This window comes from Pleurodeles waltl, chromosome 1_2 (genome assembly GCF_031143425.1).
Source record: "Pleurodeles waltl isolate 20211129_DDA chromosome 1_2, aPleWal1.hap1.20221129, whole genome shotgun sequence".
Lineage (NCBI taxonomy): Eukaryota > Metazoa > Chordata > Amphibia > Caudata > Salamandridae > Pleurodeles > Pleurodeles waltl.
In genome coordinates this window covers 316637858-316665172 of record NC_090437.1, presented here as the reverse complement: position 1 = coordinate 316665172, position 27315 = coordinate 316637858, and the positions used below count along the sequence as shown (strand labels likewise).

The 27315-nt window shown below is 41.6% G+C and overlaps 1 protein-coding gene across 1 annotated transcript in view; it reads left to right on the top strand.

The window, feature by feature from the left end:
* Window positions 1–27315, top strand: part of SNAPC3 (small nuclear RNA activating complex polypeptide 3) — a 130613-nt gene that overhangs the window by 62234 nt on the left and 41064 nt on the right. The window contains exons 3-5 of the mRNA XM_069238771.1: window positions 10886–10970; window positions 23272–23376; window positions 24612–24761. Of these exons, the coding sequence (XP_069094872.1) occupies window positions 10886–10970; window positions 23272–23376; window positions 24612–24761 (340 nt within the window). The remainder of the gene's footprint in view (window positions 1–10885; window positions 10971–23271; window positions 23377–24611; window positions 24762–27315) is intronic.

Sequence of the window (27315 nt, the reverse complement as noted above, 5' to 3'; positions counted from 1 at the left end):
AGCATTAGTCCCCCACAGCCCAAGCAAGAATGTTTACACCATCACAAATCGCTGCTAAAATAACTCCTTTTTCCAAAGGAAAACTTTACAAGCTTTGCATTTCACGAAGTTTTCAGAATTTACAAAACAGTATGCAAAATTATGAGGCAGTTGGCTTTGCAACTTCGAACACCCCTGCTTTAGGGGTGAACAAAGTTATTGGTCCAGTATGTTTCAAAATGTACTATTTTTAGAAATATTTCCACCTATTCCTTAGAGTATGAAGACCAAATAATAAAAAAAGGCCCAAAAAACATTGTGTGCCTTAAAGTCTCAACATAGTGTATTATTTTTCCTATCGCATAGCAGAGAGAAAATCCATCTTTTGTGCGTCTCTATGTTTGGTGATTACTAGGACTGGGTATGTCTACTTAAAGATGAACCTCTGGGGCTAAAGACGTGATAGTCATAAGTCTGAGACATAATTAAAGATGGAAGATTTTCCAGTATATCTAGATAATATTAACATTTATGAGTCCGTTTCAATCAAAAGAATACTCCAGAGCCCTGCTTGCTGTGTGACTAAGCATCTGTGACTACATGTCCTGCATGTATAATTGCTGTATGGTTTTGGTATATGTGAGAAGTTGGCGCATTAGTTGACTGGGGTGTGAGCCCTAGTCAAGCACCAGCCACAGTCCCTTGCAGGGTGAACCACAAAGTTACTAAATTAACCTATGCTTAACCTGGGTAGATTGGCACAAAAAGCAGCCAGGCTTAACTTAGAGGCAATGTGTAATGTACTTATGCAGCATCTAAACAGTAATAAGGTGGAAACACAACACAAAAAAAAATCCAAACCAATTTAGAGCAACAGAGTAAATGTTAATACATTATTTGACACAGAAACAACAAAAACCCAACCAGCAGAATCGGATTTTAAAAGATTTTAGTGAAAATAGCACCAAAAAGGGCAAAGCTCCAACTATTGATATCTGGTCGTGTAGGACCGGGTTGAAGTCACAAGTTTTTTTTTTTGTTAAACTATTTTTGTTTTGTCAAAAAAACACACCCAAAACCCCATGTTGGCACTGTGAATCACACAGGATACCACAACATTATATCTGGCCAGTTCCCCGAATGTGCCCGCCCAGCCCCTCAAAACCCCTCTTCCCCACATATAAAGGATTTTCTATATCCACAATGTGCAAGAGCAATACATACCCTCATTCTGTCCCCACCGATTTGTCACTGAGGCCCCTATAGCTTCCCCACATTTGCCATATTTTTCCCACTGTCGGGGGCATCCCCTACCCTCAAACATCTGGCGTTCCACAGCCCTACACTTACACCAGCCCATATCCATTTGCCATTGTTCCACACTTGGTGGTTCGGCGTCCCCCCATAGGTGCACAAACTTTGTGTTTCACCACTGTAAATCTCAGAGTGGACAGTAGTCCAGGAGGAACTTGCCTGGGTTTTCTTCCTCCATATATTCAGAAAGATCTTTTTTTTCTGTGGGAACTTGCCTGGGTTTTCTTCCCCCATATGTTCAGAACGATACATTTTTTATCTGTGGTCTCGGTACAGAGACCAGCCCCGTGCCTAAGCCTTTCTGGGACCCCAGCCCAGAAGTCCCTCAGCCTCAGACAGTCCCAAAGAGTGCATATGAAGCCACCTTGCAACCCACACCCCCTATTGCATCTGTTGGTGGGAGCCCATCCTATCCAATGCATAAGCATCCTCGTACAGTAGGACCTGTGCTAAAAGCGCGATAGCACTAATCGAAAGATCAATCTTATGGCCACCTCCATGGGTGAACAAATGACTTCCTCCCCATTCATCATCCTCCATAGTTCCTACATCTTCCTCCCAGGCCTCCTGAAGCCTCATCAGGGGATCATGGGCGTTGTTTATAAATTTACTGTAGGTAAGGCATATTGCACTCCTGTGCAGTCGTTCAGTCAACAGCCTAACCTCTAGAGGTGACGCATCATCCAATAGCATGTTCTTCTCCAGATGAGCTAACAGGGCATGTATCATCTGATAGTATTGGACAAACTCTCTAGGTGTCATGTCATACTCCTCCCACAATATCTCCCAGTCAACCAGTCCCTCCCATACACACCTCTAAGAGCGGAAATCCCAATTAAGTCCCACCTAGCAAATCCTTTGAGCCTCCCCACCTTTGTCAGCATATCACTGTCCCAGAGTGTTGTCATCCCTGTGGGATTCCCCTGCCAGCTAAGAAATCTAGTAGCTGTCCACCACACTGACTCCATGACACTCATCAGGGGAGTGAGTGACCTGTAACCTCCCTTAAAGTAGAGTGCTCTCCCAGAGCCCTGAGGGCCCAGTGCTCTACGATCTGCCCTAACGGAGGGCTCCTCCTGAGGGGCGAAAACCCACCTGTCAATAAGGACCAATCGGGAAGCCCAGTAATATTTTTCTACATCAGGGAGAGCAATGCCTTCATCATACCACATGCTCAGGAGTTTGAGGAGTGCTATTCTTGCTGTTCCCTTGTCCCATAGAAGCTGATGAACCGTCTGGTTGACCCATCCAAAGAACTCGGGCGGAACCCGACATTGTGAATTCTGTAGGACATACATTTACTTTGGCAAGGTCATCATTTTATACATAGCTGCCCTGTCAAGAAGTGATAACAGGAGCCTCCGCCAGTGCTGCACATCATCTCTAATGCATTCCAATACAGAGTGCAGATTGGCCTAGACTGAGAGATCAGGGCGCCTTGTAACTTAAAGGCCAAGAATTTTAAAGCCCATGTGCTCCACCACTAGTCCTTCCGGGAGGTGCCAACCGGTAACTCAACGCACATAAGAGGTAGAGGAAAGGATTTCCCTCAGTTGATCCGAACCCCTGAGTGGGTCCCACTAAAATGGAATATATGAAGTAGCTGGGGAGAGTAGACTCAGATCTGGTCACATACAGGAAGATATCGTCAGCATACAGGGATATTCTGTCCTCCCAGCCCCTCCCCATTCCAGTCGCTCACCAGTGGGTCCGCCCATACCCAACACACTAGGGGCTCCGAGACTAGGGTGAAGAGCATCAGCGACAATGGGCAGCCCTGCCTGATGCCCAGGTGTAACTTAAACGGATTGGAGCACACTCAGTTGACTTTGACCTGTGCCAATGGTTCACAATAGAGCAGCAGCTTGATCCACCCTATATAATTAGGACCAAACACCATCCTCTCGAGGGCATCTCAAAGGCAATCCCATACCAGGGTGTCAAATGCCTTGGCTACGAAAGTAACAAGTTCAGGCCGACTGCAATGAAGCTCAAGTTGGCTACAGCCACCAAGTTAGTCAACCTGAAGTTTTAGCTTCTCAAATTCGTGGCAGTGGTCCCATTTGCAGTGGAGGGGGCCACGAGGAACAGGGAGCTTGAAGAAAAGGCCAGGCATCGCGGAAGCCAATGCTGGAGCTTCTTCTTAGTGGTCTTCACTAGTGGTCAATACTGTAGTGTGAAATCTGCTGCCAGAGCTTGGTGTTGAATTGTGACATGAGTGGTGAGGTCTCAGTAGGAATGGGCCCGTTCGCAGTCGCAAGAAGCCCATAGATTTTAATACAGCTCCCAGAGCCACACCAAGGTCCCAGGACTTGAGGGGCACCACTTAGGGGCAGGAACTCACTTCACCTGGGTCCAGGGGCTGGTGCAGGATTTTGAGGAGTCTTTATGTCCCTGAGGCTCAGATCAGGAGGCCAGCAGTCTAGCCCTCTGAGCCACTCTGGTGTTCTGGATTTAAGTATTCAAGGGTGAAGTTGCAGGTCTAGTTCTTCCCCAGGAAAGAGGGCAGTGGCCAACAGGCCAGTAGTGTGGCAGTCTTTTCAGCAGCACAGCATCCTTTTTCCTAGCAGAATATCCTCACATGCATAAGTGTACTGAAGAGTTGGTGTTTGAGGTCCTTTTTTTATACCCTGGTGCCCTGGTTCTTGAAGTCGAGGGGAGAAGTTTCTAGGCAGTAGCTTTGAAGAATATGACATTTCCTGCCTTCCCTGCCCTGGCTCCAAGCTAGCTGCAATGATAATGTGAGATTGCTTAGCCATTTGTGTGGAGGCAGAGTACAGGCTATTCAGTTGCAAGTGGGGCTGTTCTCCGCTCCGCCCCCCACATTCTGACTGCAACTGCCCCGTTCAGGCACATCTAATCCCTCTGTTGTGTGACAGTCTAGGAGGAGATCAGAAAGTCCAGCTGTCAGTTGCACCCAGTCGTCTGACCCAGGCCAGACTCCAGGCACATAAGGGCTAAGGGCAGGAAAATGGCAACTTTCTAAAAGTGACACTTTCAAAATTGTAATGAAAAATATGACTTCACCATCAAGAGTTTATCCTTACAATTTCATAAACACCAAGCATGACATAGCCACCTGCTCCCAATTGTTAACTCCAGCTTATTAAATTTAATAAGAAATCCACAACGTTCTCCTATGGGAGGGGTAGGCCTCACAGTAGTGATAAACAAATTTAGGAGTTTTTCAATAACAGGACACTAAACTTAAAAGTTCACACCCAACCTTTTAGTTAGAACCCACCCTGCCATATGGGAAACCTAGAGCCTATCTTGGTGGTGACTTATATTTAATAAAAGGGGAGTTTACAATTTTGCAAGTTGGCTTTAACGCCAAGTCGACTTGTCAGTTTAACACTGCATTCAAGTTGCAATGGCAGGTCTGGGCATGTTTTAAGATGCTACTTAGGAGGGTGGCACAATAGGTTCTGTAGGGCCACTGGTAGCATTTAATTTACAGGCCCGTGTGTATATGTTATACCACTCTACAAGAGACGTATAAGTTTATTCAGTATGACAATTCAGTATAAGCCAATTTAGCCATGTTTTGGAGGGAGAGAGCGCAAGCACTTTAGCACTGATTTTCAGTGATAAAGTGCAGAGTGCCAAGGCCAACAAAAACGAATTCAGCAAAAAGTGGAAGGTAAAAGGCAAAACGTTTGGGGAGTGTCCCTGCTGATTGGGCCAGGTCTAACAGTGTATGTGTGCAGACACATGCTGGTAGGGCCTCATGACCAAGAGATTACAAGACTTGCACTTCTTGGTTCGTTGTGCAAAAGTAGTCACAACCTAGCTCTTGTTTTGTTTCTTTGTTTGACGTGAGGTGTGGGGAGCTTGATGTCTTGACCTGTTGCAGAGTTTCTATGACTGCTGTTTGTTGTCTTTGTATCTGCTTGGTTATTGGAGAGTTTAGCAGGTTGTAGGTCGGTGAATGTGTAAACTAAACATGTTGGAGATTGAGTGATTATGAATGATTGTCCGGTACTTTATACATGCAAATTAGTGTCTTTTCTTTCTTTGTGTTGTTTGTCAGAAAGGAGGGTGTGTAGTCCCCCGGGTGGCCCCATTCCTTGTGTGCTGGAGCTGGTGTCTAGACTGCGGGGAGTGAATGATGTAATAAAATGTTGGTGTGGACAAAAAGCTAAGAGAGGGGGACAGTTGGAGGGAGAATGGAGCCCTGACAGGCCCTACCTGCAGTTGCTATAACCTAAGGGCCTATCATGGAATACAGAACGTGCATCCTACGCGAGTGGCTCCAGATTCTTGTATAAACACGTGGCTCTCCAACTTCAACATGAAGAGGTCAGGTAACAGGCAAGATTCCTGCACCCAAATAGGTATGTGAATGGAGTTCCCTTTAAGATGGTGGCTTGCCGAAGTCAGATGAATATCTTCTATTGCCAGTGTGCCTCTGCTATACATATAGCAGGTGGGTTATCTTGCTTGCAAAAGTCAACACATAGGGCCTCATTCCGATTCCGGCGGGCGCCGCCCGCCGGGCGGGAAACACCACTTGGCCGCTCCGCGGTCAAAAGACCGCGGAGGCCATTCTGGCTTTCCCGCTGGGCCGGCGGGCGCCCGCCAAAGGAGCACCCGCCGGCCCAGCGGGAAAGGCCCTGCAACGAGGAAGCCGGCTCCGAATGGAGCTGGCAGAGTTGCAGGGGTGCGACGGGTGCAGTTGCACCCGTCGTGATTTTCACTGTCTGCAAAGCAGACAGTGAAAATCCTGCTGGGGCCCTGTTAGGGGGCCCCTGCACTGCCCATGCCAGTGGCATGGGCAGTGCAGGGGCCCCCAGGGGCCCCGCGAAACCCGTTCCCGCCATCCTGTTCCTGGCGGGTTTTACCGCCAGGAACAGGATGGCGGGAAGGGGGTCAGAATCTCCATGGCGGCGCTGCTTGATTCAGCCCAGCCGGGGGAAATCCGGCGGGAAACAGCCGCGGTCAGAATAACAGAGGAAGCACCGCCAGCCGTGGTCGTTGACCCTGGCTGTCATAATTTTGTGGCATGGCAATGTGTGAAAATCGTAATTTTAAAATAGCAGGATGGTTCGAAGCTGCTTAAGGGGCTAGTGTCTAGTGCAATAATCATCTTCCCACGGTCACTGCCTGCATTCACTACAGTCCGCCATGAAACTTGAAATCCCCTGCGATTTCAGCTGTCTTCTCGCAGATGGTACATGCACTCTCATGTCCGAACAAATGACAGGATAGCTCTCGATCAGTTACCCCGAAATATCAAAAAGCCTGATTAGCTGTCTGTCTAGGATTTCCGCTGACCGTCCATCTTCTCGACACCTCCTCTTGTTACCTTCCAGCCCTCATCCCCTTGTCCCAATTTCACCCGCGATGCCCCTCTTCCTGTTTTTATAATCTTTCCCCTTTCCTCTCTTCCTGGTCGCTCTATCCTGCTAGCTGCCATCAAGCTGTCATAAAGCTGTCATATCCCCCATACAGCACTTGAAACCCTACACTGTGACTAGCACTTCTGTTAATATCATGAGTACCCCAACTAGTGCTGCACGTCTCCCTCTCTCACATAGGCTGTCCCAAGTATACCAATGGATATTTACGTGTGGTCCTAGTTTGTTGCTTCAGAATATTTACTATTCTACCCTCTGTCCCAGTTACACTTCTAGAGGTTTGTTTTAACAAATTGTTAACATTTCTCTCACCCAATCTTGTAAAACATTCAGGTGACCTTGTGGACTAGGTTAACACTATGGAATAAACTACAAAAACCTCAAATAAATAGCATCACCTTAAAGACCTTCAAAAAGACTAAGGGGCATATTTATACTCCGTTTGCGCCGAATTTGCGTTGTTTTTTTCGACGCAAATTCGACGCAAAACTAACTCCATATTTATACTTTGGCGTTAGACGCGTCTAGCGCCAAAGTTCATGGAGTTAGCGTCATTTTTTTGCGTGAACACCTTCCTTGCGTTAATGATATGCAAGGTAGGCGTTCCCGTCTTAAAAAATGACTGCGATGCATATGCGTCGTATTTATACTCCCGGGCAAAAATGACGCCCGGGAGTAGGCGGGACTAAAAAACACGCATTAGCGCCGGATTTTAGCGCCTGGGTCAGGGCAGGCGTTAAGGGACCTGTGGGCTCAGAATGAGCCCAGAGGTGCCCTCCCCTGCCCCCAGGGACACCCCCTGCCACCCTTGCCCACCCCAGGAAGACACCCAAGGATGGAGGGACCCACCCCAGGGACATTAAGGTAAGTCCAGGTAAGTATTTTTTTTTTTTTTTTTTGTGGCATAGGGGGGCCTGATTTGTGCCCCCCTACATGCCACTATGCCCAATGACCATGCCCAGGAGACAGAAGTCCCCTGGGCTTGGGCAAGGGGGCATGACTCCTGTCTTTGCTAAGACAGGAGTCATTTCAATGGGGGATGGGCGTCGTAAAAAAATGGCGCAAAGCGGGTTGTGGCGATTTTTTTGCCTCAGCCTGACTTGCACCATTTCTGGACGCCCATACGCCATTTTCCCCCTGTACGTCGTTTTTTTTAACGCACACCAGACAGCGCCGGCGGCTAACGCCGGCTAACGTCATTCAATAAATACGGCGCCCGCATGGCGCTTCAGAATGGCGTTAGCCGGCGCTAATTTTTTTGACGCAAAACTGCGTTGGCGCAGTTTTGCTTCAAAAAGTATAAATATGGGCCTAAATTTTGTAGGTTGCTGTAACACTACTTGCCTGATACGGCGTACACACGAGAGTAACGCAAACATGAACTATTCTTTTCTGTTTGTTGATGCACGGCCCTGGTGTTTATTCCCTTAGATGCTCGTTGCGCTGTCAAACTAGGGTGAAAGTAGAAATCTACACCTGTCTATCATGCAAATTTTGGAAAGTACCCATTTTTTAATTACTGTTGGAAGATAAAGTACATTTTCCAAGACTTTTTAATCTGGATGTCTTCACTTACTGTGTGAAAATCATCACTAGAATTTTTCTGACAGCAGATGTCGTGCACTTTTTAACTGTTTCTTATACTCAATTGAGCTAATACATTTTCAGTTTTTGCCCGAAGTGTTATTACTCCTGTATGTTGGTTAATTTCTATTCCTAATCTGTGTGCGTACCCTGCCACCCTGTGGTAGGACTGGAAACTGCGGGTCAAAGTTATTAATACTGAATCCTGTGTGAGCTGTGTGACACCCGATCACACACATCATGTGCGTCCACGCCCTTCCCGTCTATGCAGATGCACGTCTTTGCACCTTCCCTTATTAGGCCTGGTCTGAAGGTGACGATATTAGTTAGCTAGCTTCATGCTTTCCATAAAAATCCATAAATATGTACATACATACATGCAGGGGTTATAGCTCCGCCCATTTCATATATTGATCTGTTCAAGTGCCATTGACATTTTGTTACTACATTCTGTGATGTACAGCATTGGCTGGCTTGCACTGTGAGGGATGGCGTTTTTCCTGAACACTGCCGCAGAGCTGCCTGAAAAGTAGTACACTTAAGTGACAAGCCTGGCTTACCTGAGCTTTTGAACGTCTACTATAGTGCTATAGTTTTTACTTAATTTGTACATGTTTGACTTTTTTCTACACGTTGCATATGTTTGAAAATAATACATTAAAAACAAAACATCACCCTTGCCGAGGCCAGACCTATTGGCTTTGCCAGTGCATATTCCCAGTCTTGTAAATAGCTGCTCTTCTCATGCTCATTGATTCCGTTGAACATGGCTTCTGCCTTGCCTTCTTTTACATTTTTATTTCTGTTCTCCTCCTATTCCACCCTCTGTTCGGGCAGCCGATGCTTCAGGGCTCGAGGGTCTAGCCATAAACATTGTCTCAAACGCAGATTGTAGCAGTGGATCTGCATTTTTGTGTATTTCGCCTTAGCACAAACACTCGGTACTTTACTGGTCTGCAAGTGAATTTTCATTTCTTATGTTCACGCAGAGCAATGGCGACCCCATACCACAGTTTTAAGGGATTTATTTAAGTCAAGAGGTAAGCACGGAACCCATACACAGCACCACTTCAGCTTCACCAATACAGTAGTCCTCCAGCAAGGAGGTCACCAAGTGACAACTGTGCTTCCTGAATAGACAGATTTAAACCTAAACGGGTTGGGTGGACCCTGTATGCCTTGCCCCAAGTCGTCGGGTTCTGAGGATCCTTCAGAAAATCAAATACATCCCAAGCTGGTCGTAATCCAAGTAACCCTAGCTTGGCCATGTTGGTCAGGTCTCGGACAGTCCATATCTCCTTCAGGATGGGGTATTCAGTGTAGGCCCAGAAGGACTGTGGGACCATGTGAGATTTTCATACTCACTACCAATTATGTATACTGGTTCTATTTAGATTAACGAATGGAGATTTATCTTGTATGAATATCCAGAAAATGTGGCGTGAATCTGGCCCTCTTGGATCTACATTGAACACCCATGATCCAATGCAAGATCTGCTGCTGGACTAGGGTAGGGTCCTCCGCCCATACCTACAGTCTCTCAGCTTGAGCACCTATTACTCTGCAGCTAGTTTGTGTCAAGTTTTCACCTTTCTTTCCTCTGATAACTTAATTGTTGAAGGAGCTACCTGCCTATCCGCCACAAACTCTAGGAGCCAGTAAGAGGATTCTGTCACTGGGCTTTCCCCAAGAACAACACATTAATTTACTGTGTACACAGCATCTTCTCATTCACCGGTACTTGGCAGAGTGAGGCACACAATTTCAAACTTGTAAATCTTATTTTGCAGTGATTAAAGCCTGTAGAAATCGACCAATGTTTTTCTTTTTGACTTTCAGCTTCCTCATGCACCCTAATGTCTGACACACTCCTCAATGTTGTCTGGACAAAATCCAGGGACTCCATTCTTCTGACCAGCTTTTTGTCATATTTGGTAGTGTAGCTGCAGTCAACGCACATCCATAACCACACTGGTTCAATGTATCACCTCATTTTAAATTTAACACTCCAAGTATGCTATGTTGTTCTATTAAATATGTGTGCTCATTCAGTGGTGTAATGCAAAATGATGGGGCCGCCCTGCAGAATCCCTGAGTCTCATACTTCAAATATATTTATTGGCTTTTGGCTAAATGGGCCTCTCTGAAGGGTTGGGGGCCCCCAGAAGGCTTGGGTCCACCCAACCCTCAATCAATCAGGGTTCTTGTAGAGCGCGGCTAATCACCAGTTCCGGTCTGAAGGCGCTAAACTCTCATGGTATGTATCTGTCCGAGGCATTCAAGGTGCCAACATGGAGTACCCTGTACCCATACTGCACTCAGTGCCTCTTGTTGTTAGCTAAAAGGTCTTTAAAAATATTTTTACTTCAGTCCTTGACTTCTGATGTCACCTTTCTTAACTTGCTTATCTCATATATTTTATTGTGCATCGTATCTGTAGGACGAGAGAGCCAGCTCATATGAGTAGAGTGAAGTTGGCTTTATGGTGACTGCCTTGAGAAGCAGTTTCTGGTACCAGTACTAGGTAGCAGTGTTCCTGCGAGCTACCGGTGATAGATAACTGTCCAGAAGTAATTAAGTCACTGTACAAGAAATGTTGCTAAATACTGGAATATTGCTAAATTCTAATCTCACTTATCTTCTATTAGAATTAGGAAGAAGATGCAGGAGCGGCGAGATGAAACTATAATGATTGATCGTATATGCAGACAAGAAAAATTTAACTATGCTTGGGTAAGCCTTCTTTCTTAATTGCTATCAACGCTTAATGTTTACGTCCTTCCCTTGTTCCTGCACTTACCGGCTGCTCGGTGCAGCAATGATTTGCACCCAAATCTTTAAAGTGATACTGTGCAAATTGACCGAATAATTATACATCAGGTTAGATTCCACATAACATTGTGACCTTTTTTGTTTTGAGGCATATAAGAAGCGTCCATCTTTTGGATCATATAATCTACTAAATATGCTCATGGTGATTGGAGATCTTGATGGCATTAGGACTGGTCATATTTAGGTCTTGCCTAGGCTGTGCATGCGCTGTCTCTTTGAGACATGTATATTTGCTTTGTGGGCTTTTACCACACCCAATGCTTTTCATTTGTTCTTTCGTGTGCCTTTAGAAATACCTTGCTTTTTAGTGGTGAATCCATGAAGACTGGTCCTGTTACATGTTTCAATTAACTTCTGGCCATTTAAGTTACTTTTGGCGCACTACTTTTATTGGTTGCCTTAGCTCTTGTTCAAGAAATGTTGTGCTTGTTGGCTTACCAAAGCAAATACACTCATGTCTGTAAATCATGTCCTTATCTCATTTCTTCTCCTGTCCCCCAAACACCCTCCTCCCACTTGTTTATTTAGTTTCCGATCCACATTTTGTTCTGTTGCGACATTAAGTATTTTTTTCTTGATTGTGGCTAGCCCTTGTGCAGCCTCCTTCATCCATCCATCCCTTCCTCTGCCTCTGACCCTCTCTATCTCTCTCTCACTCTCCCGCTCCTCTCAGCTGTCACGGCATTGTATTAGTATTTTTCTGTGGCCAGTACTTGTGCAGGCTCCTTCCCTTCCTCTCTCACCCTCTTGCTCCCCTCAGCTATCTGCTTCTCAGAACATTTGCTGATTCTTCAGCTTTCGCAGTGCGGGAGCTCATTCTTGCAGCAAATGCATCATGGCCCAGTGCCCAGCCCCCTTATCAGCATCCAGGCCTTCCCACCCCTTGACCACACACAGCAGTGCTTCCACTACACCCTAACATCTTCATTATTGCGCATGAATGCACTTCCAGATATGCCCGTTCAGACTACCAGTTGTACAAAAATAACATTTTAAATCAGTACTTCACAGTGCAGTGCTATAATGTGCCTATTAGTGTCAAAGTTTACACATTAAAGAAGAGTAGATGTTGGAGAATCCAGGATAATGTAATGCATGGCTAAATACTTGCAAGGCCCCAAAGTCGAGACCTGTTGGCTATGCCAATGCTTGTTCTTGGGTGGAAGCTTGTAAGTAGGACAGGGACCACAGTACTCTGTGAGCTCTCACAGATTTCAATGTCATTGGTATTTATATTATCCCAAGGACCTGTGTATCAAGCCTAAGGAATTATGCTATGCCCCCAGCACTAATTGTATGTTTTTTGGCTAGTTGCCTAGTGCACGTGTTCTGAAGTTGCACTAATTGTTTTGCTAGTACTGTTGCAAACATGGTTTGCGAGAACTGGTTTTATGATAAATAGTAGCAAAAGCAAGCTTCCTTGACAACAGCAAGCTTGTGGGCTTGTAAAGGAACAAAGAAATAGAGAAATAGTTTGCCCCAAGAGAGTTTGGAAGTAAGAATAGTGGATGTAGACCTGAAAGAAGAAAACCATGCAAGAAAAGGAGGGGCCATGGAGAGGTGACTTTGAAATACCTTGAGCCACAAGACAAAGAGAGGTACACGAGGAAGCAAGAAATCAAAGTCCAGGAAAATCTGGAATAGCTGTCAGATTTGGAAGAAGAGGGCAAAGTAAACAGAATATGAACAAGGGATTAAAAGTGACAGTTTGAGAATATTGGAGTGCAAATTAGGTGTTTTCACATCTGAAGAGGTCAAACTCTGCAGATGTAAAAATAGATCACTTTAAATCCTCCCAGAACTCAAAGTTCGGAAATAATTTCAATAACAGAAGTGTCTAAACGATGATGAAGAGGGACTAATGCTATTAAATTGAGGTTTATTCGAAATCAATTCAGAATAATGTAAATACAAATAAACACTTAAAAATATGTTTTCTTTAAAAAGTCTACATTTATGTTTATGCACATAATTTTAGTTTAAAAAAGTCCAGAGTCTTAACTTTCCTTACCAAAGTGAACTTTTAAACAACGTGAAAATGAAATCGTGAACCGCCTATGATTTCTCTATCAAAACACTGCACCAATCCTTCCCAAAAGTACAGAATACCCAGCTTACCCATTGTTGAAAATGACATTGCCAGCTTCTTCTCCTGGAGATTCAAAAACTCCATAAGGACGTCAACAGTAACTCTCAAACAACATTTCCTGTTCACATACTGAAACGACCCACCCTAAAATGGTAATCCTGTTAATTGGATACACACTCCTCAAAATCAATAACTACACCAGTCACTCCTCCTTTGCCAATAATCCAGTCCCTGTCATCCTAATAAAATCCTGTTTGCAACACATTACTACATTAGTTCTAAGAAGTGATAGCTCTTCTATAGAAGACCACAGATCCCACTACACACTAAAATCCGTTCAGATAGCTCCTCTCCTCAGGAAATTTTTTTTTAGGAGCTAGAGACATCCAGAGTCTACGACCATTGAGAAATCAGTCTTAACGACTTTCTTGGGAAAGGGTAGACACTAAAAGTTTTCATCAGAAAATCATTGAACACAAATTGGATTCCATTAATTCATGCTTGCTGCAACAACTAACCCATGAATGTTTAGTAGAGGAATATGAGCAATTAAGTCATGCTATCTCTGAGGCTCTGGTGAGTGACAGGACCACCCGGGGCCCAGCGGTATGTCGTTGGTTCAACTCCGCTTGCACAACGGCCCATAAAGATCTAAAAACAGCCCTCAGATCTACTCCTTTTTCCGGTGATCTAGTTAGGAAGGTAAGGGAACAGAGCGGAAAAATGAACTCAGAACTAGAGCATGGGATGAGCTTTTGGCAGCCACCGTATTGAAGGATAGAACACAATTTTGGGGGGTGGTAAATCACCCTTAGTTTATGGGTCAGGATAATAAGGAGGGCGATTGTTTTATACCTGAAGCGGTTTGGGTGAACCACTTCACGAGGGTTTTTCAGCCTGATGGTGACATTGTACTAGAGGGGGGTGAAAGTAATAACCAGAGATCAGTGGAATCTAACCTGATTGTAATAGACTTGTCCTTTCAGTTACATGAGGTTATCACAGCAATTAAGCGATCAAGATCAGGGAAAGCACCCTGCCCGGATGGAGTCCCTGTTGATCTTTTTAAGTGTATGCCGGATTCTTGGTGTCCTTTAGTTACTAATGTATTAAGAAGTGTAATAAAGAGCAATATTCCCCCCTCATGGAAACTTGGCATTTCAAAAAGGGTAATATGCAAGATCCAACTTGCTACAGGCCAATTTCTCTTATAGACTCCACGACTAAGATACTGGGGAGCGTGATTCTGACCTGACTGGAGTGGGCAGTGGAGGCAAAGGTCCTCTCCCCAATCCAGTATGGTTTTAGACACGGTTTAGGTACAGTTGAACAAGCGTTAAACTTGCATTTTATCCTCAGTAAATATGTCACTGTTAGGAAAGAATCTATTCATCTGGCTTTTATTGATTTGTCAAGTGCTTTTGATCTGGTGAACAGAGCAAAGCTCTGGCAAATGTTTGAATCTTTGGGGTTGATTGGAACCTTCTGGAGTTAATCAAACGTTTATGTACCGATTTAACGGTTTCAATTCAGTATGGTTTCCATGGTGAGAGATCTTCCCCTTTTCCCTCCACGAGAGGAGTTAGACAGGGCTGTATTTTAGCACCGTTTTTATTCTTGTTATATATCAATGGACTTTATGATTTCTTAGTAAAAAATGGGAAGGATTTTCCCAGAATGGGTGTGAGACGGCTCCCTTTCCTTCTGTATGCTGATGATGTGGTTTTAATTGCCCGTACAGCTAACAGTCTCCAAAGTTTGTTAGACCTTTTTAAATTTTCATGCAGGACCTAGACCTGAAAGTAAATTTTACGAAGACGTATGTTATGACTTGTGGCCCCGAAATACAAGATCCAAACGTTTTACTATGGGTGGAAATAATATAAATAAAGTTAAAGATTTCTGTTATCTAGGCTTGCATGTATGTTCCACCATGCTATGGAATTCCCATCTCACTATTAAGATCCAACAAATGGTGAGAAACTTGGAGGCGATATTCCGCTTCACTCGCAAACTAGGCCATAGACCAGTTCCCCAAATAGTAAGACTTTATAAATCAAAATGTGTATCAGCAGCTATTTATGGGGCGGGTCTGTGGGGCCAGACTAAAGTAGACTCTCTCTAACGTGTTGAGAATAAATTTGTGCATAGACTATTGCTGGTACCCAACAATGTAGCAAACATCATCTGTTAGGAAGAGCTGTGATTACAGCATATTGAGGATCTGATTGGTGTTGTCCCACTCTTACTGTGGTTGAAATCCTGGTCAAACCCTGCGGCTTGTTTGGTACAAGAATGTATAACCAATTGTATCCAACTAGCCAATTTTAATAGAATCCCATGGTTCACATATTTGCAAATTTTTTCCGGAATTTAGGCCTGGAGAACATGTTCACTCATCCAGAGTCCTTGCCTTCAAATGCTAAGACACTGGATAAAATACGTTATATCGAGTATATTTCGAATCTGAGATTACAGGGAGCCTCGAATTTGAAAAGTTTTGATCCCTATGTCCAGATCTCAACCACAATTCTGATGGAACCTTATTCAACTTGGTTCCCGAGCTCTTCGTCATATTCCCTCCTTGTCTTACTTAGACTAAATCTGATTCATTTTAGAGTGGCCTTCCCAAAGCAAAGCACTTGGCAAAAAGTGCTCCCAAACTGTCCGTGTGATACTTCTTCTAAGCAAAGCATATGTAGCTTTCTTTTATTCTGTTCACTTTATTCTGCCCCAGACGTACTTTTATATTGCCCTTTTTACGGAAAGCACAAATTACTTCCTATAAGGATGCATTGATGTATGTCCAAAAACTGCCGTCAATTCAAATTTGTTACTCTGTTTAAATTTTTTTTTAGATTAGCTATTGCTATCAGATATGAACTGGTGGAAGCAGTTGTATATTAACTTAAGATGGAATAGTATAAGTTTTTTACTTGATTATGATATTGTTATTGCTTTTAGGTAATATTATGGGAATTTTGATGTACTAATTTGAATTTAGCTCTGTATTTTGGTCATGTGAGTTATGCTTTGTTAATTCTTCTCCGGAGTTAATGAACTGTGTTTTAACCTTTTCTTTTCTGTGTATAATGAATTTGTACTTTTATGGCAATATGCCGAATAAAGAAATTTGACTGACTGACAGTCTTAACACAACTTTTGGCTCATGTTTGCAGTGACTTATTAAACACGTGTTCTATCCCAAAGGCAGCACCACACTGGTAACAATCTAGATACTCAGCATTGTTCTTCACATTCTGCATTAAAGTGATGCATGCCTTTTCGTACAGCTCGAACTCTCTGGAACCCTCAACACAATTTAACACAACAACCTGCTGAATCATTCTCATGGGAATGCAAAACAAAGCCTTGAATTAGTTTCAGTCCTTTCTCTCCTCAAAATAAGTGTTTGTAAAAATGGACTGTGAAGACTACCTATAAACCACAGGCTACCAGAAGGATCAATTTACTTTCCACACCTTTTTCAACATCTACATGGAACTACTAGGCACCATGCTTCAAGATGATATCTGCATTAATCAGTACGCCAATTACATCCAAATTTACCCAGTCTCTAAACTCACTAACATTAAACTCTGAAACACTTCCTTTAAAATTACATTGGATAACTGCGTTATTCTTTAAACTGAGAAATAATTCTTCCACATCTACTTTAATAATTCTTTACTTCCATCAGTAGATGTCATCATTTAAAAAAAAAAGCTTTATTTAAAAGCAGTCCCAAACCAGTACCCAAGAACACTATGGAAACATCCACAAAACAGATGCAAAAATGCTACGAATAGAGTTCTACCTTCAATATTATGAGCATGCAGGATAATTTAAATTTGTCATCTTGGAACATAGACCTAAAAATCTAATGGGGGCAACTGAAAACACAAACCCCTAACAAAGAGAGAGTGAATAAGTCTTACAATTGGCCTTCATACGATATAGAATTAACAAAGAGGCAGAGATGCACCATTGGCAGTAACACAACTGTAGCCATTTCTTAAGACACACTACCTCATCCAATTTCTAGACAAATAATAGAGATGAAATAGCCCAGTTTCTCCGTCCTAATGCTATGCCACCAACTATATGTGCTAGTTTGAAACATGCTCACATTCTCTCACGTACGGCCCTTATATTTAACACTTGTACCTCCATTAATTTGCTTTTGATTTTTTTTTATACCCCCATGCCCTTCTCAATTGCTTTTATTTACTAACATAATCTACTCAGTGGTTGCCCAGGAGCCAATTTGCTATAACATAGCCTGAAATGTATAAAAGTTACCTTAATATTCAGGAAACACACTTTTTTCCAACTTTTCTATTTTTTTCTATAAATAATATCTTTAAAAAATACGCATTAACCAAATTCCTGTAATATAGCCAGCAATGTATAATGGTTACTTTAATATTTCAGGAAACTCTTTTTCTTCCTAGTATTTCAAAATGTTCTCTTTGAAAAATGTTTGTTTACATGTATGTCAAGAGACAGTAATCCTACATTTTAAATGAATGCTCAGCTACCTATTTATTTTATAATTACCACTACTCTATCTATCCCTATAATTACCACATTAAACAACATTCCCTCGCCCTTATGACTGTCACCTTGGTTTAAAGTAATACTAATGTGGCTGCCTCCATCTGCTCCAACCTATAGCTGTCCCCACATTGCCCTATATAAATTCTTAATCCTTTTCTTTGCCATATGGAACACATCATCTCATCCCATTATTTCCACATTACTATGACAGTTTCCTCAATTGTCTGTTTTATTCCCCTTCAGTGTAAGACTCTGTAGCTATACACCTTTCCACAATGGCTGTTAAAACATAACTAAACCAATATGGCTATCACGTGACTAAGCACTCCAACTTACATATGCTGTCTTAATGCTTGATTACTCATTATAAATACTTCATGTCCCTCCATGTCCTGCAGTTACAGAACACACTATGGGCCGATAGCAAACCCCTTTTCTTATTGAATTGCTGACAGGTGTGATAGTTCAGTCCTGCCAACCGGACCTTCACTCTAGGATTACGACGAACTTGGCCTTCTGCCACTTTTGGACTCCTGATTTACCTTAGCACCTAGAGTTCTTGACCCTCTTCAAAACGTCAGTTCACAGCTCGGCACAGCATCTTGTGAAGGTATTTTTCTTAGTTCTATATTTTCCACGCATTATAACTTACTTTAATCCCCACCCCCTCGATGGACTTACCTTACCCGGGCATTCTTATCGCCCGAAGCCTGGAACATATTGTTTGGGGTCAAGGGCAATTAGTTTTCATGTTTATTTTGTCCTTGGGACAAGTAGTCCTAACCCCCTGCAGCACAAACCCTTTGGCTGCCAGTTTACAGAAAAGAGAACTGTCTGCATTTCAGGTAATGTGTGTCCATATGTTAATGCTGTTCGAACCTGTATTTATGGTTCATTAATGAAAAACCTTCATTATTAGGGTGAGCACTGTAAGTAAACATTTTAAGTTCACACTGCACTACTGATAGTGGTTCCAGTAACAAAAAAAAAAAAAACACAAATAAAAAATGTGAACACACATTTGACAAGTTTAACAGTATGAGGCTACGTATAATGCTCCCAGAATGCTCTCTGATTACTTGCAAATGTTTGCAGAAGCTTGCAAGCAAGAGTAATGGTTCTTTGCTTTCAAAATGGAAATAAAAAAATGCAAGTAGGAAAAAAAATGTTTCACTACTATGAAATTGTATGTGCTATTTTTTTATTTTTTTTTAAGCGTCATTTAGTAAAATATGTTGATGCATGCTAGTATTTCCAAAAACTATCCCTAATGGAAAATCAATGTAGCAGTTTTTAATAAGATTATGGGAAGCATGACAGTAAACAAGCACTGGCAAAGCCAACCAATCCGACATATTTTGTGAGTCTTTTGGTTTCGTCAGTGCTCATCTTGTTTTGACATGGCTTTTGAAATACTTTATTGTTGTGGGAGCTGCCAGGCCCTCACCATTGTAACAAACACTATCAAAAAGAAAAGAAAAACGTTTTTGATCTCAAAAAGCACACATTGTCATCAGTGGCCTAATAAAGGCCCCTCAGCCCCCCTCCAGGGGGCCCCCTCAGCACAGCACCTGCCCTGAGTGAGTCTGGGGTGGAAGGACCATGTTCTTTGCAAGGGATCTCCCTCCAGCTTTGATAAGCCACTGATTGCCAGAGTAGTTCCTGGCACCAACAAAACTACTTTGTGTGCCAATATGCTCCTTGTGGAAGAGCAAAATGTGATCACACCCAGTAAAGCCAGCCAATAGATAGAGAGAGAAATAGAAGTTTAATTAAAAAAAAAATGTTTTTGTTAATGCCAGACCTAATTAGGGACCCAATTATTAAAGAAAGTCACAAATGTGCACCCATGAAATATGTCTTTGAATTAGTGGCTATCATGAATTCACAATAACTTACAGAAATAGACTAGGAAATCTTACTCCTAGAAAATATTTGTGAACTGTATTTAAGCATGATCGAATAAGCATGTTTAGATTTGTTCATGTGAAAATCTATTGAGCGTTTGCTAATTCACTTTCCCTCCAACCCCTTTTTTCCCAATCTTGGAGGAGCTTCTGCTTTTGCCATTGTTAGGAGTAAATTTCCAACCTTTCTCATTATGGGAAAAGATTAGAGAAGAGCTGGTGAAAATCCTTAAAACATGCACGTTTGCAGACTCAAATGCATTCCAGCCCTGGAACTATTGCTTGCTACTTCCTCCAGCCCCAGTATGTAGATCTGCGGAAAGGTGGCAAAATATGGAAATTGCTATAGTACGGATTGAATTTGCAAGTATACAAGCCCTACTAAAGTAGTAGCCCTGGCATAATCAGAGCGGCTATTATCGGAGCTATTACATAATGAGATTGCCACACTATATGGCACCATAGGGACAAGTAGATTTTTTACAGGCACTTTAGATTTAAGAAGCAACCTGTCCCATGGACAAGTAGATATTTTATTAAATTCCACACACCTGGTTTTGTTCCCTTCTATAGTCATCACATGAGTAGGTCAAGGGGATTAGCCAGACACCTATTTGGACTGACCTAGTTGCCTAGGTATTTACTGCTCATTATGTGCATGTGTAAAATCACCTCTTAATGTGTGAAATTTCGCAAGTGCAGTGCTACACTAATGTGCTCACTCAGTTGCACAGTATTTCTTGACCTGTCTGAACACGTGTTTAATAATTTAATTGCAACCTCGAAAAAGCCTCAGGCCTCTGTACCATTGTGGGGTGTAACATGTGTTGGCTGTTGAACCTCCAACACCTGGAAACAGGAGGCTGGATAAACAAAAAACATAGCTAATAAACCTCTACTATGAAAATGAAGAAAGGGAATGTGTTAATGCCCATTACATGGAAACCTAAATATTGTTATAGATTTTGTGCTATAAATGCGTGGGGTGGTGCACTCATCTATTATTATTATTGTTATGTGGGCTTATGGACCCTAAACAATGGCTCTATGAATGCACTTATCCACGAGTTAGATCTCTGAGTAAACCAGACCGAGGCAGTGTTACAACATACCCCGAGCTCCTTTATTACAATACTTAATACACAACTTGACGTCTTTTGGAAAATTCCTCAAAAACTTCTCTTCTTCAGAACCTTTTCAAGGACCAATTCCTTCTTGTGTTCTTTTTACCTACCCCTCTTCTAACTTCCTCTGCTGTTTTGCTTCTTCTGGTTCCTGTTATTTATAAAGCACTGCCCCTATATGGGTGTAATGAAGTCCTACAAATAATTTACATCCACGTAAATGGACTGAAAAAAATTCTTCCTCCTCCATTTTGGGTACACTCTTGCAAAGCAGTATAAGTTCGAAATGTAAATGTAAAACCACCAGAGCATTTTGTTGGGGTTTGATTCCTGATAGCCTTCATCTGTGCAGTCACGTTGTTCTATGGGATCCCTTCAAATGAACAATCACGGAAAGCATAGTTTCTTAGCTCTCTGCCTCATGCAGTGCAATATGTGGCACATAATGTTAACCTCTGCAGTTCGATTGGGTAGCGGGGTGAGGCTCCTACTTCAGAGATCTGTGTGTGTCACAGTTATAAATATGGGCAGGGACTGCTTAGCCTTTCATCCTTATAAAGGCAAAATATATCAAAAGCATTACGCATGGATATAACAAATATTAAAGAAGCCAAGAGGCAACCAACTTTGTAGTGCATCACCTCAAGGTTTCTTCCACCTCTTCCTCTAGCTCTAGCTGTTCTTTGGTTAGAGTGATCTCTGCGAGGGCTTTCTGCACTTTAAAGGTTCCCTTAATAGGGAAGACACATCATCCAGGCATATAAAGATTTTAAAATGAGTAATGTTGATGGGTGCTATTGACATAGATAGATACGGTGTGTGGCATGCTGCTATTGTCTCAGCAGAAGGCCTAGAAGATGGACATTAAGGGTCTCATTCCGAGTTTAGCAGACGGGATTACTCTGTCACAAACGTGACTGGTATTCCGTCAGCCATATTACAAATTCCATAGGATATAATGGAACTTGGAATACGGCAGACAGGATATCCATTACGTTTGTGACCGAGTGATCCCCTCCTAATGAGGACCTAAGTGTTTTCATGCCTTCTCGTGTATTTAAATTGTAGAACAGGCACCTTACACAACTGGGGACAATAGGTATGTGTCTATGGTTAATATTATTATTATCATTATTAATTGACCTTTCCACTATTTATGTCCTTATTGTTTTTTTAAACGCGTACTTCTATGAAGGGCAATCAACAGCTATTAACTAACTTGCGCAACTAGCTGTTAACATTTATTTATTTGAAGCCTAAAGAGATAATTCTGTGGCACAGCCAGGAATCCTATTGGTGACTTACATGTCATAAAACAGTTTCCTTGTGTGTATTTAACCCTCTAGGTTTTTTTTTTCTTCTAATGGTAGCATTGTTTCATACTATCTGCAAATAATTATTTTGTAGGCCGCCTATCGAAACAGTCTTAAGACAAGGCCTAATTACGAGTGCCTTAGATGAGACTGATGTAATTATCACACAGTTTGCAATCTAATACCAGAGGGCTAGGGATGGGATACAGAATTTAACAGGTAATAATTAACTTTGATTCCAAATACTCTTTGTTAAAAAGTGCAAGACATGCAGAATTAATACTTTTCGCACCAAACTGTACTTGTTTTGGAATTTAACATCCATTTTTTTACTCTAAATTGCAGCAGGTTTGATCTGTTCGGAATTAGGGCTTAAGTGCGCACAATTAATTCTAATTTTTTATATATAAAATTGACGATGGTAATAGTTCCATGCATAAACAGCTTTGATTTTTCAATCCACAGCTTACGAAATGGTGAGGTGGACAGTGTCATCTGAGTTTTTCACTGTGCCGTTAATAATCAGAGAATTCCAGCTAATGGCAATTCGCCCAAATTTCATGTGATCTGGAGTTTATTATATAGTTCTGAGTTTGCACAAACTTGTATGCCCATCTCTAGTTACTGCTAAGAACTTTTATGCAGTATTACATCAACAACATGTTTGGCTCTACAATAAAATGGTGGATGTTTCCACTTTCTAGAACCTAGAGATCTATTGTGTAACCCTTTCTCACACAAAAATCTAGCATCATAGCCTGCTTTGGGTAGAATGGCAATATCTTATTTCTAATTCTGTTTGGTTGAAGTGAGATGAAAATTAGTTGCAGTTGGTTCTACCCATCACTGATTAATATTATGTTTTTGTATAGTCAACGTTTAGCATGTATACTGTAGATTGGTGGCCAGAATACGATCCTGTCAGGTAGGAGACCAAATCAGTTAGCGTGGTGTCCCAGAAGGGAGCTTGGGCACAAATCGCAGGGACCTAATTGTTCATAGACATTGATCTGCCTTTCCTTTTATGAGCCAGCTTGATGTTCATTATAGATTACAAAGATGTTACACAAGCTCTCTCTTATCCTGGTCTGCAACACCTTTTGAACATTGTGTCCCTTGGAATATGAACGGACAGGGGCCTGTATCACGAAATAATACTTCTTAACCTAGTCTGAATGCCATTCATGATGTAAACTGTTTAATCCTCAGGAGTCACATGCCGATGGAAAGAGACCACAGAATCCATCTGATTTAGTGAAAGAAGGAGAACTCGTCTTGACACTAAATATTATTTATCCCATCATATTTGAAAAGGTAAGTATCAAGCATATTGCTAATTAATTGTTCCTAAGCACACTGTCAAACTGTTAGAGCATTGTTAAATGTAGCAAAAAGTATGAAAATTGAAGTGTGTTTATAGCTCTCGTGTAGATGGGAATATCTTTTGTGTCAAGAGTCATTCAAGGTCACTAATGAAATAGTGAGATATGGGAGGAAAATGGTTGTTGTGGAAGTATTAAAAATGCTGTTAAGTTTGTGAATGGACTGTTGTGAGACTTAGAACAAGCTACCAGTGTAACTGGAAATGCTAAGAAAATGGAAGGATCACATGGGGGAAATTGGATACCAAAGTGCGGATATTCACAGGTTGGGATCTGGTACGATTTTTTAAGTTATCAGCACATTTTACATATTTTGTCATGTCTTCGCTTAGTATTGTTCTTCTTATCATCTGTATTGCCTTGTGTGTTAGGTGCTCATAGTGTCTCAACTTCATGTTTTTATGAGTTTTGTTTTGTTCTGAGGATTCATGTTCGGTTTCTGTTTATTAGAAGATGTGTTATATCCTAGCTTGTTCCATGGTAGGCCTTTAGGTTAAGTCACTTCAGGTAGGTCTTTTAAAGGCTCCTTTTTCCTTCCACCTCTAATCAACTCCCAGGCTTCACCCAGAACACTGGCACCAACTTCCCATGCATCATCACATTCTCACAGCCTCCACACTCGACATATTCTACAGCACTTTTTCAGCTAATGTTCTCTTGAAGATTAAAATACAATGTTTTATCACGAAATGTTAGATGAAACTTAAAAGTTGCAAAATATGATGCTATTCAAGTAGAGCAGAAGAAAGTATAGCATCAAGGATCTGTAATTTTGGGCCAATTGCAAAAAGTTTTTAAAAACCCAGTATCAGACAGGAAAATAATATATTTGTATGTAAGGCAATTATTATTTTGTATTCCACTCTGCTGTATTGAAAGCTTTTTCATGATTCGACTGTGTTCCAACACTGTCTTAAGAAACATTGAATATTTTTAAATCATAATGTTTACATTGAGGAGCCCGCTTCGTGCTGAATATGACATTTCAGAGCACCTCTCACTCGTGCCTTAGTAAAAGATGTTACTTTTGAGAAAGGAACTGCTGGGAAATGTTTTACTGTGTTATGTTGTCCATGGGTTATATTTTCCAAAGCTGCCTATGTAAAGCCCACAGTTGTTTTAACCTGATGCCATAATCGTTGGTGTTCCTATATATTTGTATTGTAGCATAAAGAGCACAAACCATATCAGAGAGTGATGGTGTTGGGCAGTCAAAAACTTACAGAGCTTCGAGATTTTATTGCATGTGTCAGCGACCTCCAGGTAGGAGGAGAATTCAGCAACACCCCTGACTTGGTGCCAGAAAACATTAGCAAGGTACGTTTTGGATGTTAATAGATTCACTATGAATTCTGCACATAACATGAGATCTTATTGGGGTTTGGATTCATTTTATTAGATAAACACAGTTATACATTTAGGCAATATTTTCTAAGGGTGAGGTTTCTTCCAGGCAGTTATTGAGCAGGGTGGAGTCAGAGGCCCAGCCCAAAATCAAGGGCCCCGGCCACATCCTGGTCAGGGTCTACATGGGAGTGCCCTAAAATGTGGAGAATATTGCTATTGTAAATCAGAGCTCTAAAATCATAGAATAAAATTCCCAACATTGTTTGTTAGATGATATGTGTTTCACTGATCTACTTATATGGAATCTTAAAAAAAGCATACTTGGCGCATGTGTGTTTTTATAGAAGGCTTTGTCTTTTTGTTGCAATACACTATAGTGGATACCTGGGTTTAGCTGTAACTAAAAGTAGCATAGAGAAAAGGTGATGACACGTTTTAGTGACCATAGAAATCATTTCTCAGCCATGCTAAACCTGTTTTATGAATTGTGATTAGTTTTAAGCTTATATCCCCCTTGAAATATGCTGTTCCTCTATTAAGATTTGATGAACCATGTGTGAGACAAAGAGGGTTTCTCTCATGATTTTTTCATGGAAATTATGGTACATTCCCCAGAACATAAAATCTCACCTTTTTTATAAATTTCCGACTATCTTTCTTGGCTGTGTGAGAAAAGTCTGACGTTCTGAGTATAGCCTGTACTTTGAAAGCAGTATAAGCCTGCCTGTTGGCTTCTCATTTTTCTATTGAACCTCACTGCAGAGTATTAATACAAAACTAAAAAGCTTACATTTTATTTCCATGACCGATCTGAGGCACAGATGAGTGTCATGTTGTAGGAATAGGGGCTGTGGAACAGAAAACATTTCCTATGAAAGAGGCTGGTGTAAATTAAGCAATAGAAATGATGACTAATGCTCTTAAAAGTTAAAACGAATACATATATCTTCTCATCCATGTCGGCAAAAACGTTGGCATACTCAGTAAAACATGTACTACCAGCAGAAGTCTGGAATTCCCTAGTGCTGTAATGTAGCGCTGTGTTAACATTCTGTATTCAAACAATTATGAGGCATCCCTGAATTGCTCTGAGGCAGAATAGGGGCTGTTGCATCTAAAGCCTTTCCTATGGAGGAGGCTGAAGTAAAGGAGCATTGAGGTGTCAATGCAGATATGAACGCAGTTGGATAAATATGTGAGGAGAATGATGGGTCTTTAGTCCTTTATGGCGAAATGTATTTTAAAGAGCTAGTTGATGAAAATTAGTTAATAATTGATCTCCCTACCCAAGTCCAGCATCCCCCTTCCACACCGTTTTCTCTATCTAGCCTGTCTGACGCTTTATACGTGTTTTAATTAGTAATGACAATATTTTGGTAGACAAAGGTTTTTTAATCTGTAATTTAAATGCATGGGAGGAGATATTTTAGAGGTGCAGGTGCTATTTGCAGATATAAAACAAATTTGAATGAATAGACTTGTCTTACAGCAGGTGCTAAGACCCTCGGAATGACTCGGAATGCATTCAAGGTTATTTGATTAAAAGATATTTTCAAATAAGTAACATTAAATCGGACAGAACATCGAGGCTGCTGTTTTAAAACAGTGCAAACTGTCCTGCATGGCTGGGTTTCAAAGATAGGGAAAACAATAAATGTACCGTACAAACATACAGGAAGATCTGTTTGTTTCCGGAAATTGTAGGAGATATCAGAACAATCTTCATGTACGTATTCAGTCTTCTGCACAGGAAAGTGAGTAATTTGAAAGCATTTTTCTCTAGCAGTGTGTTTTCCAGTGCAGTCAGACTATGTGGCCTAAGTAAACGCTCTAGTTGTTTAGCAGAAGAGTTCGATTTCCACAAGCAACTTTTAGAGGAAGAAGGTGTAACAATAGATAGGTTTATATGGTAATGAGGCTTGTCTCAGGTGCTGGCCATGATTCTCCTCAGGAGCTAATAACTGGATATGAACCAATCGAAATACAGAAATTTGATTTGTAATTTGTTATGCATTATGTTGGTGTATGTAGAATTTACTTGAATGTTTTATTAACAGGTGTAGAAATCTCAATATTGGTTAATTGTGTGCAGTGTTTGATAGGGCCCTGAAACACGTTGACCTGGGTTTTTCTGCCCAATATGGGATTTACATTTTTTTGAGATTGTGTTGTCTGACAAGTAATTTGAACCCATGACTCCCAGGGATGCTAACTTGGTAACAGGTATTTTCAGCAGATTTTGGCCTAGCCTTCAGGATCTGTGCAATACTGGATCAGCCACCTTGTGAACTTTAAAATATTTTTTATGTAAGGATAAGGCATTTTCATCCATTCTCTCACTTTTATGGTAAAGGTCTTCTTTGAATTTCAGATCTTCAGAGCTTTGTGCTACTTTTGTCTTGATAGCATGGAATTAGAAGGCTTATGATGGATGTCTTACATATATCATGTAATCTTAATAGACAATTTTGTTGCTTCAAATGGTCCTTACATTAGTTAGGGCCTGTTAAAAGCATCTCCTACC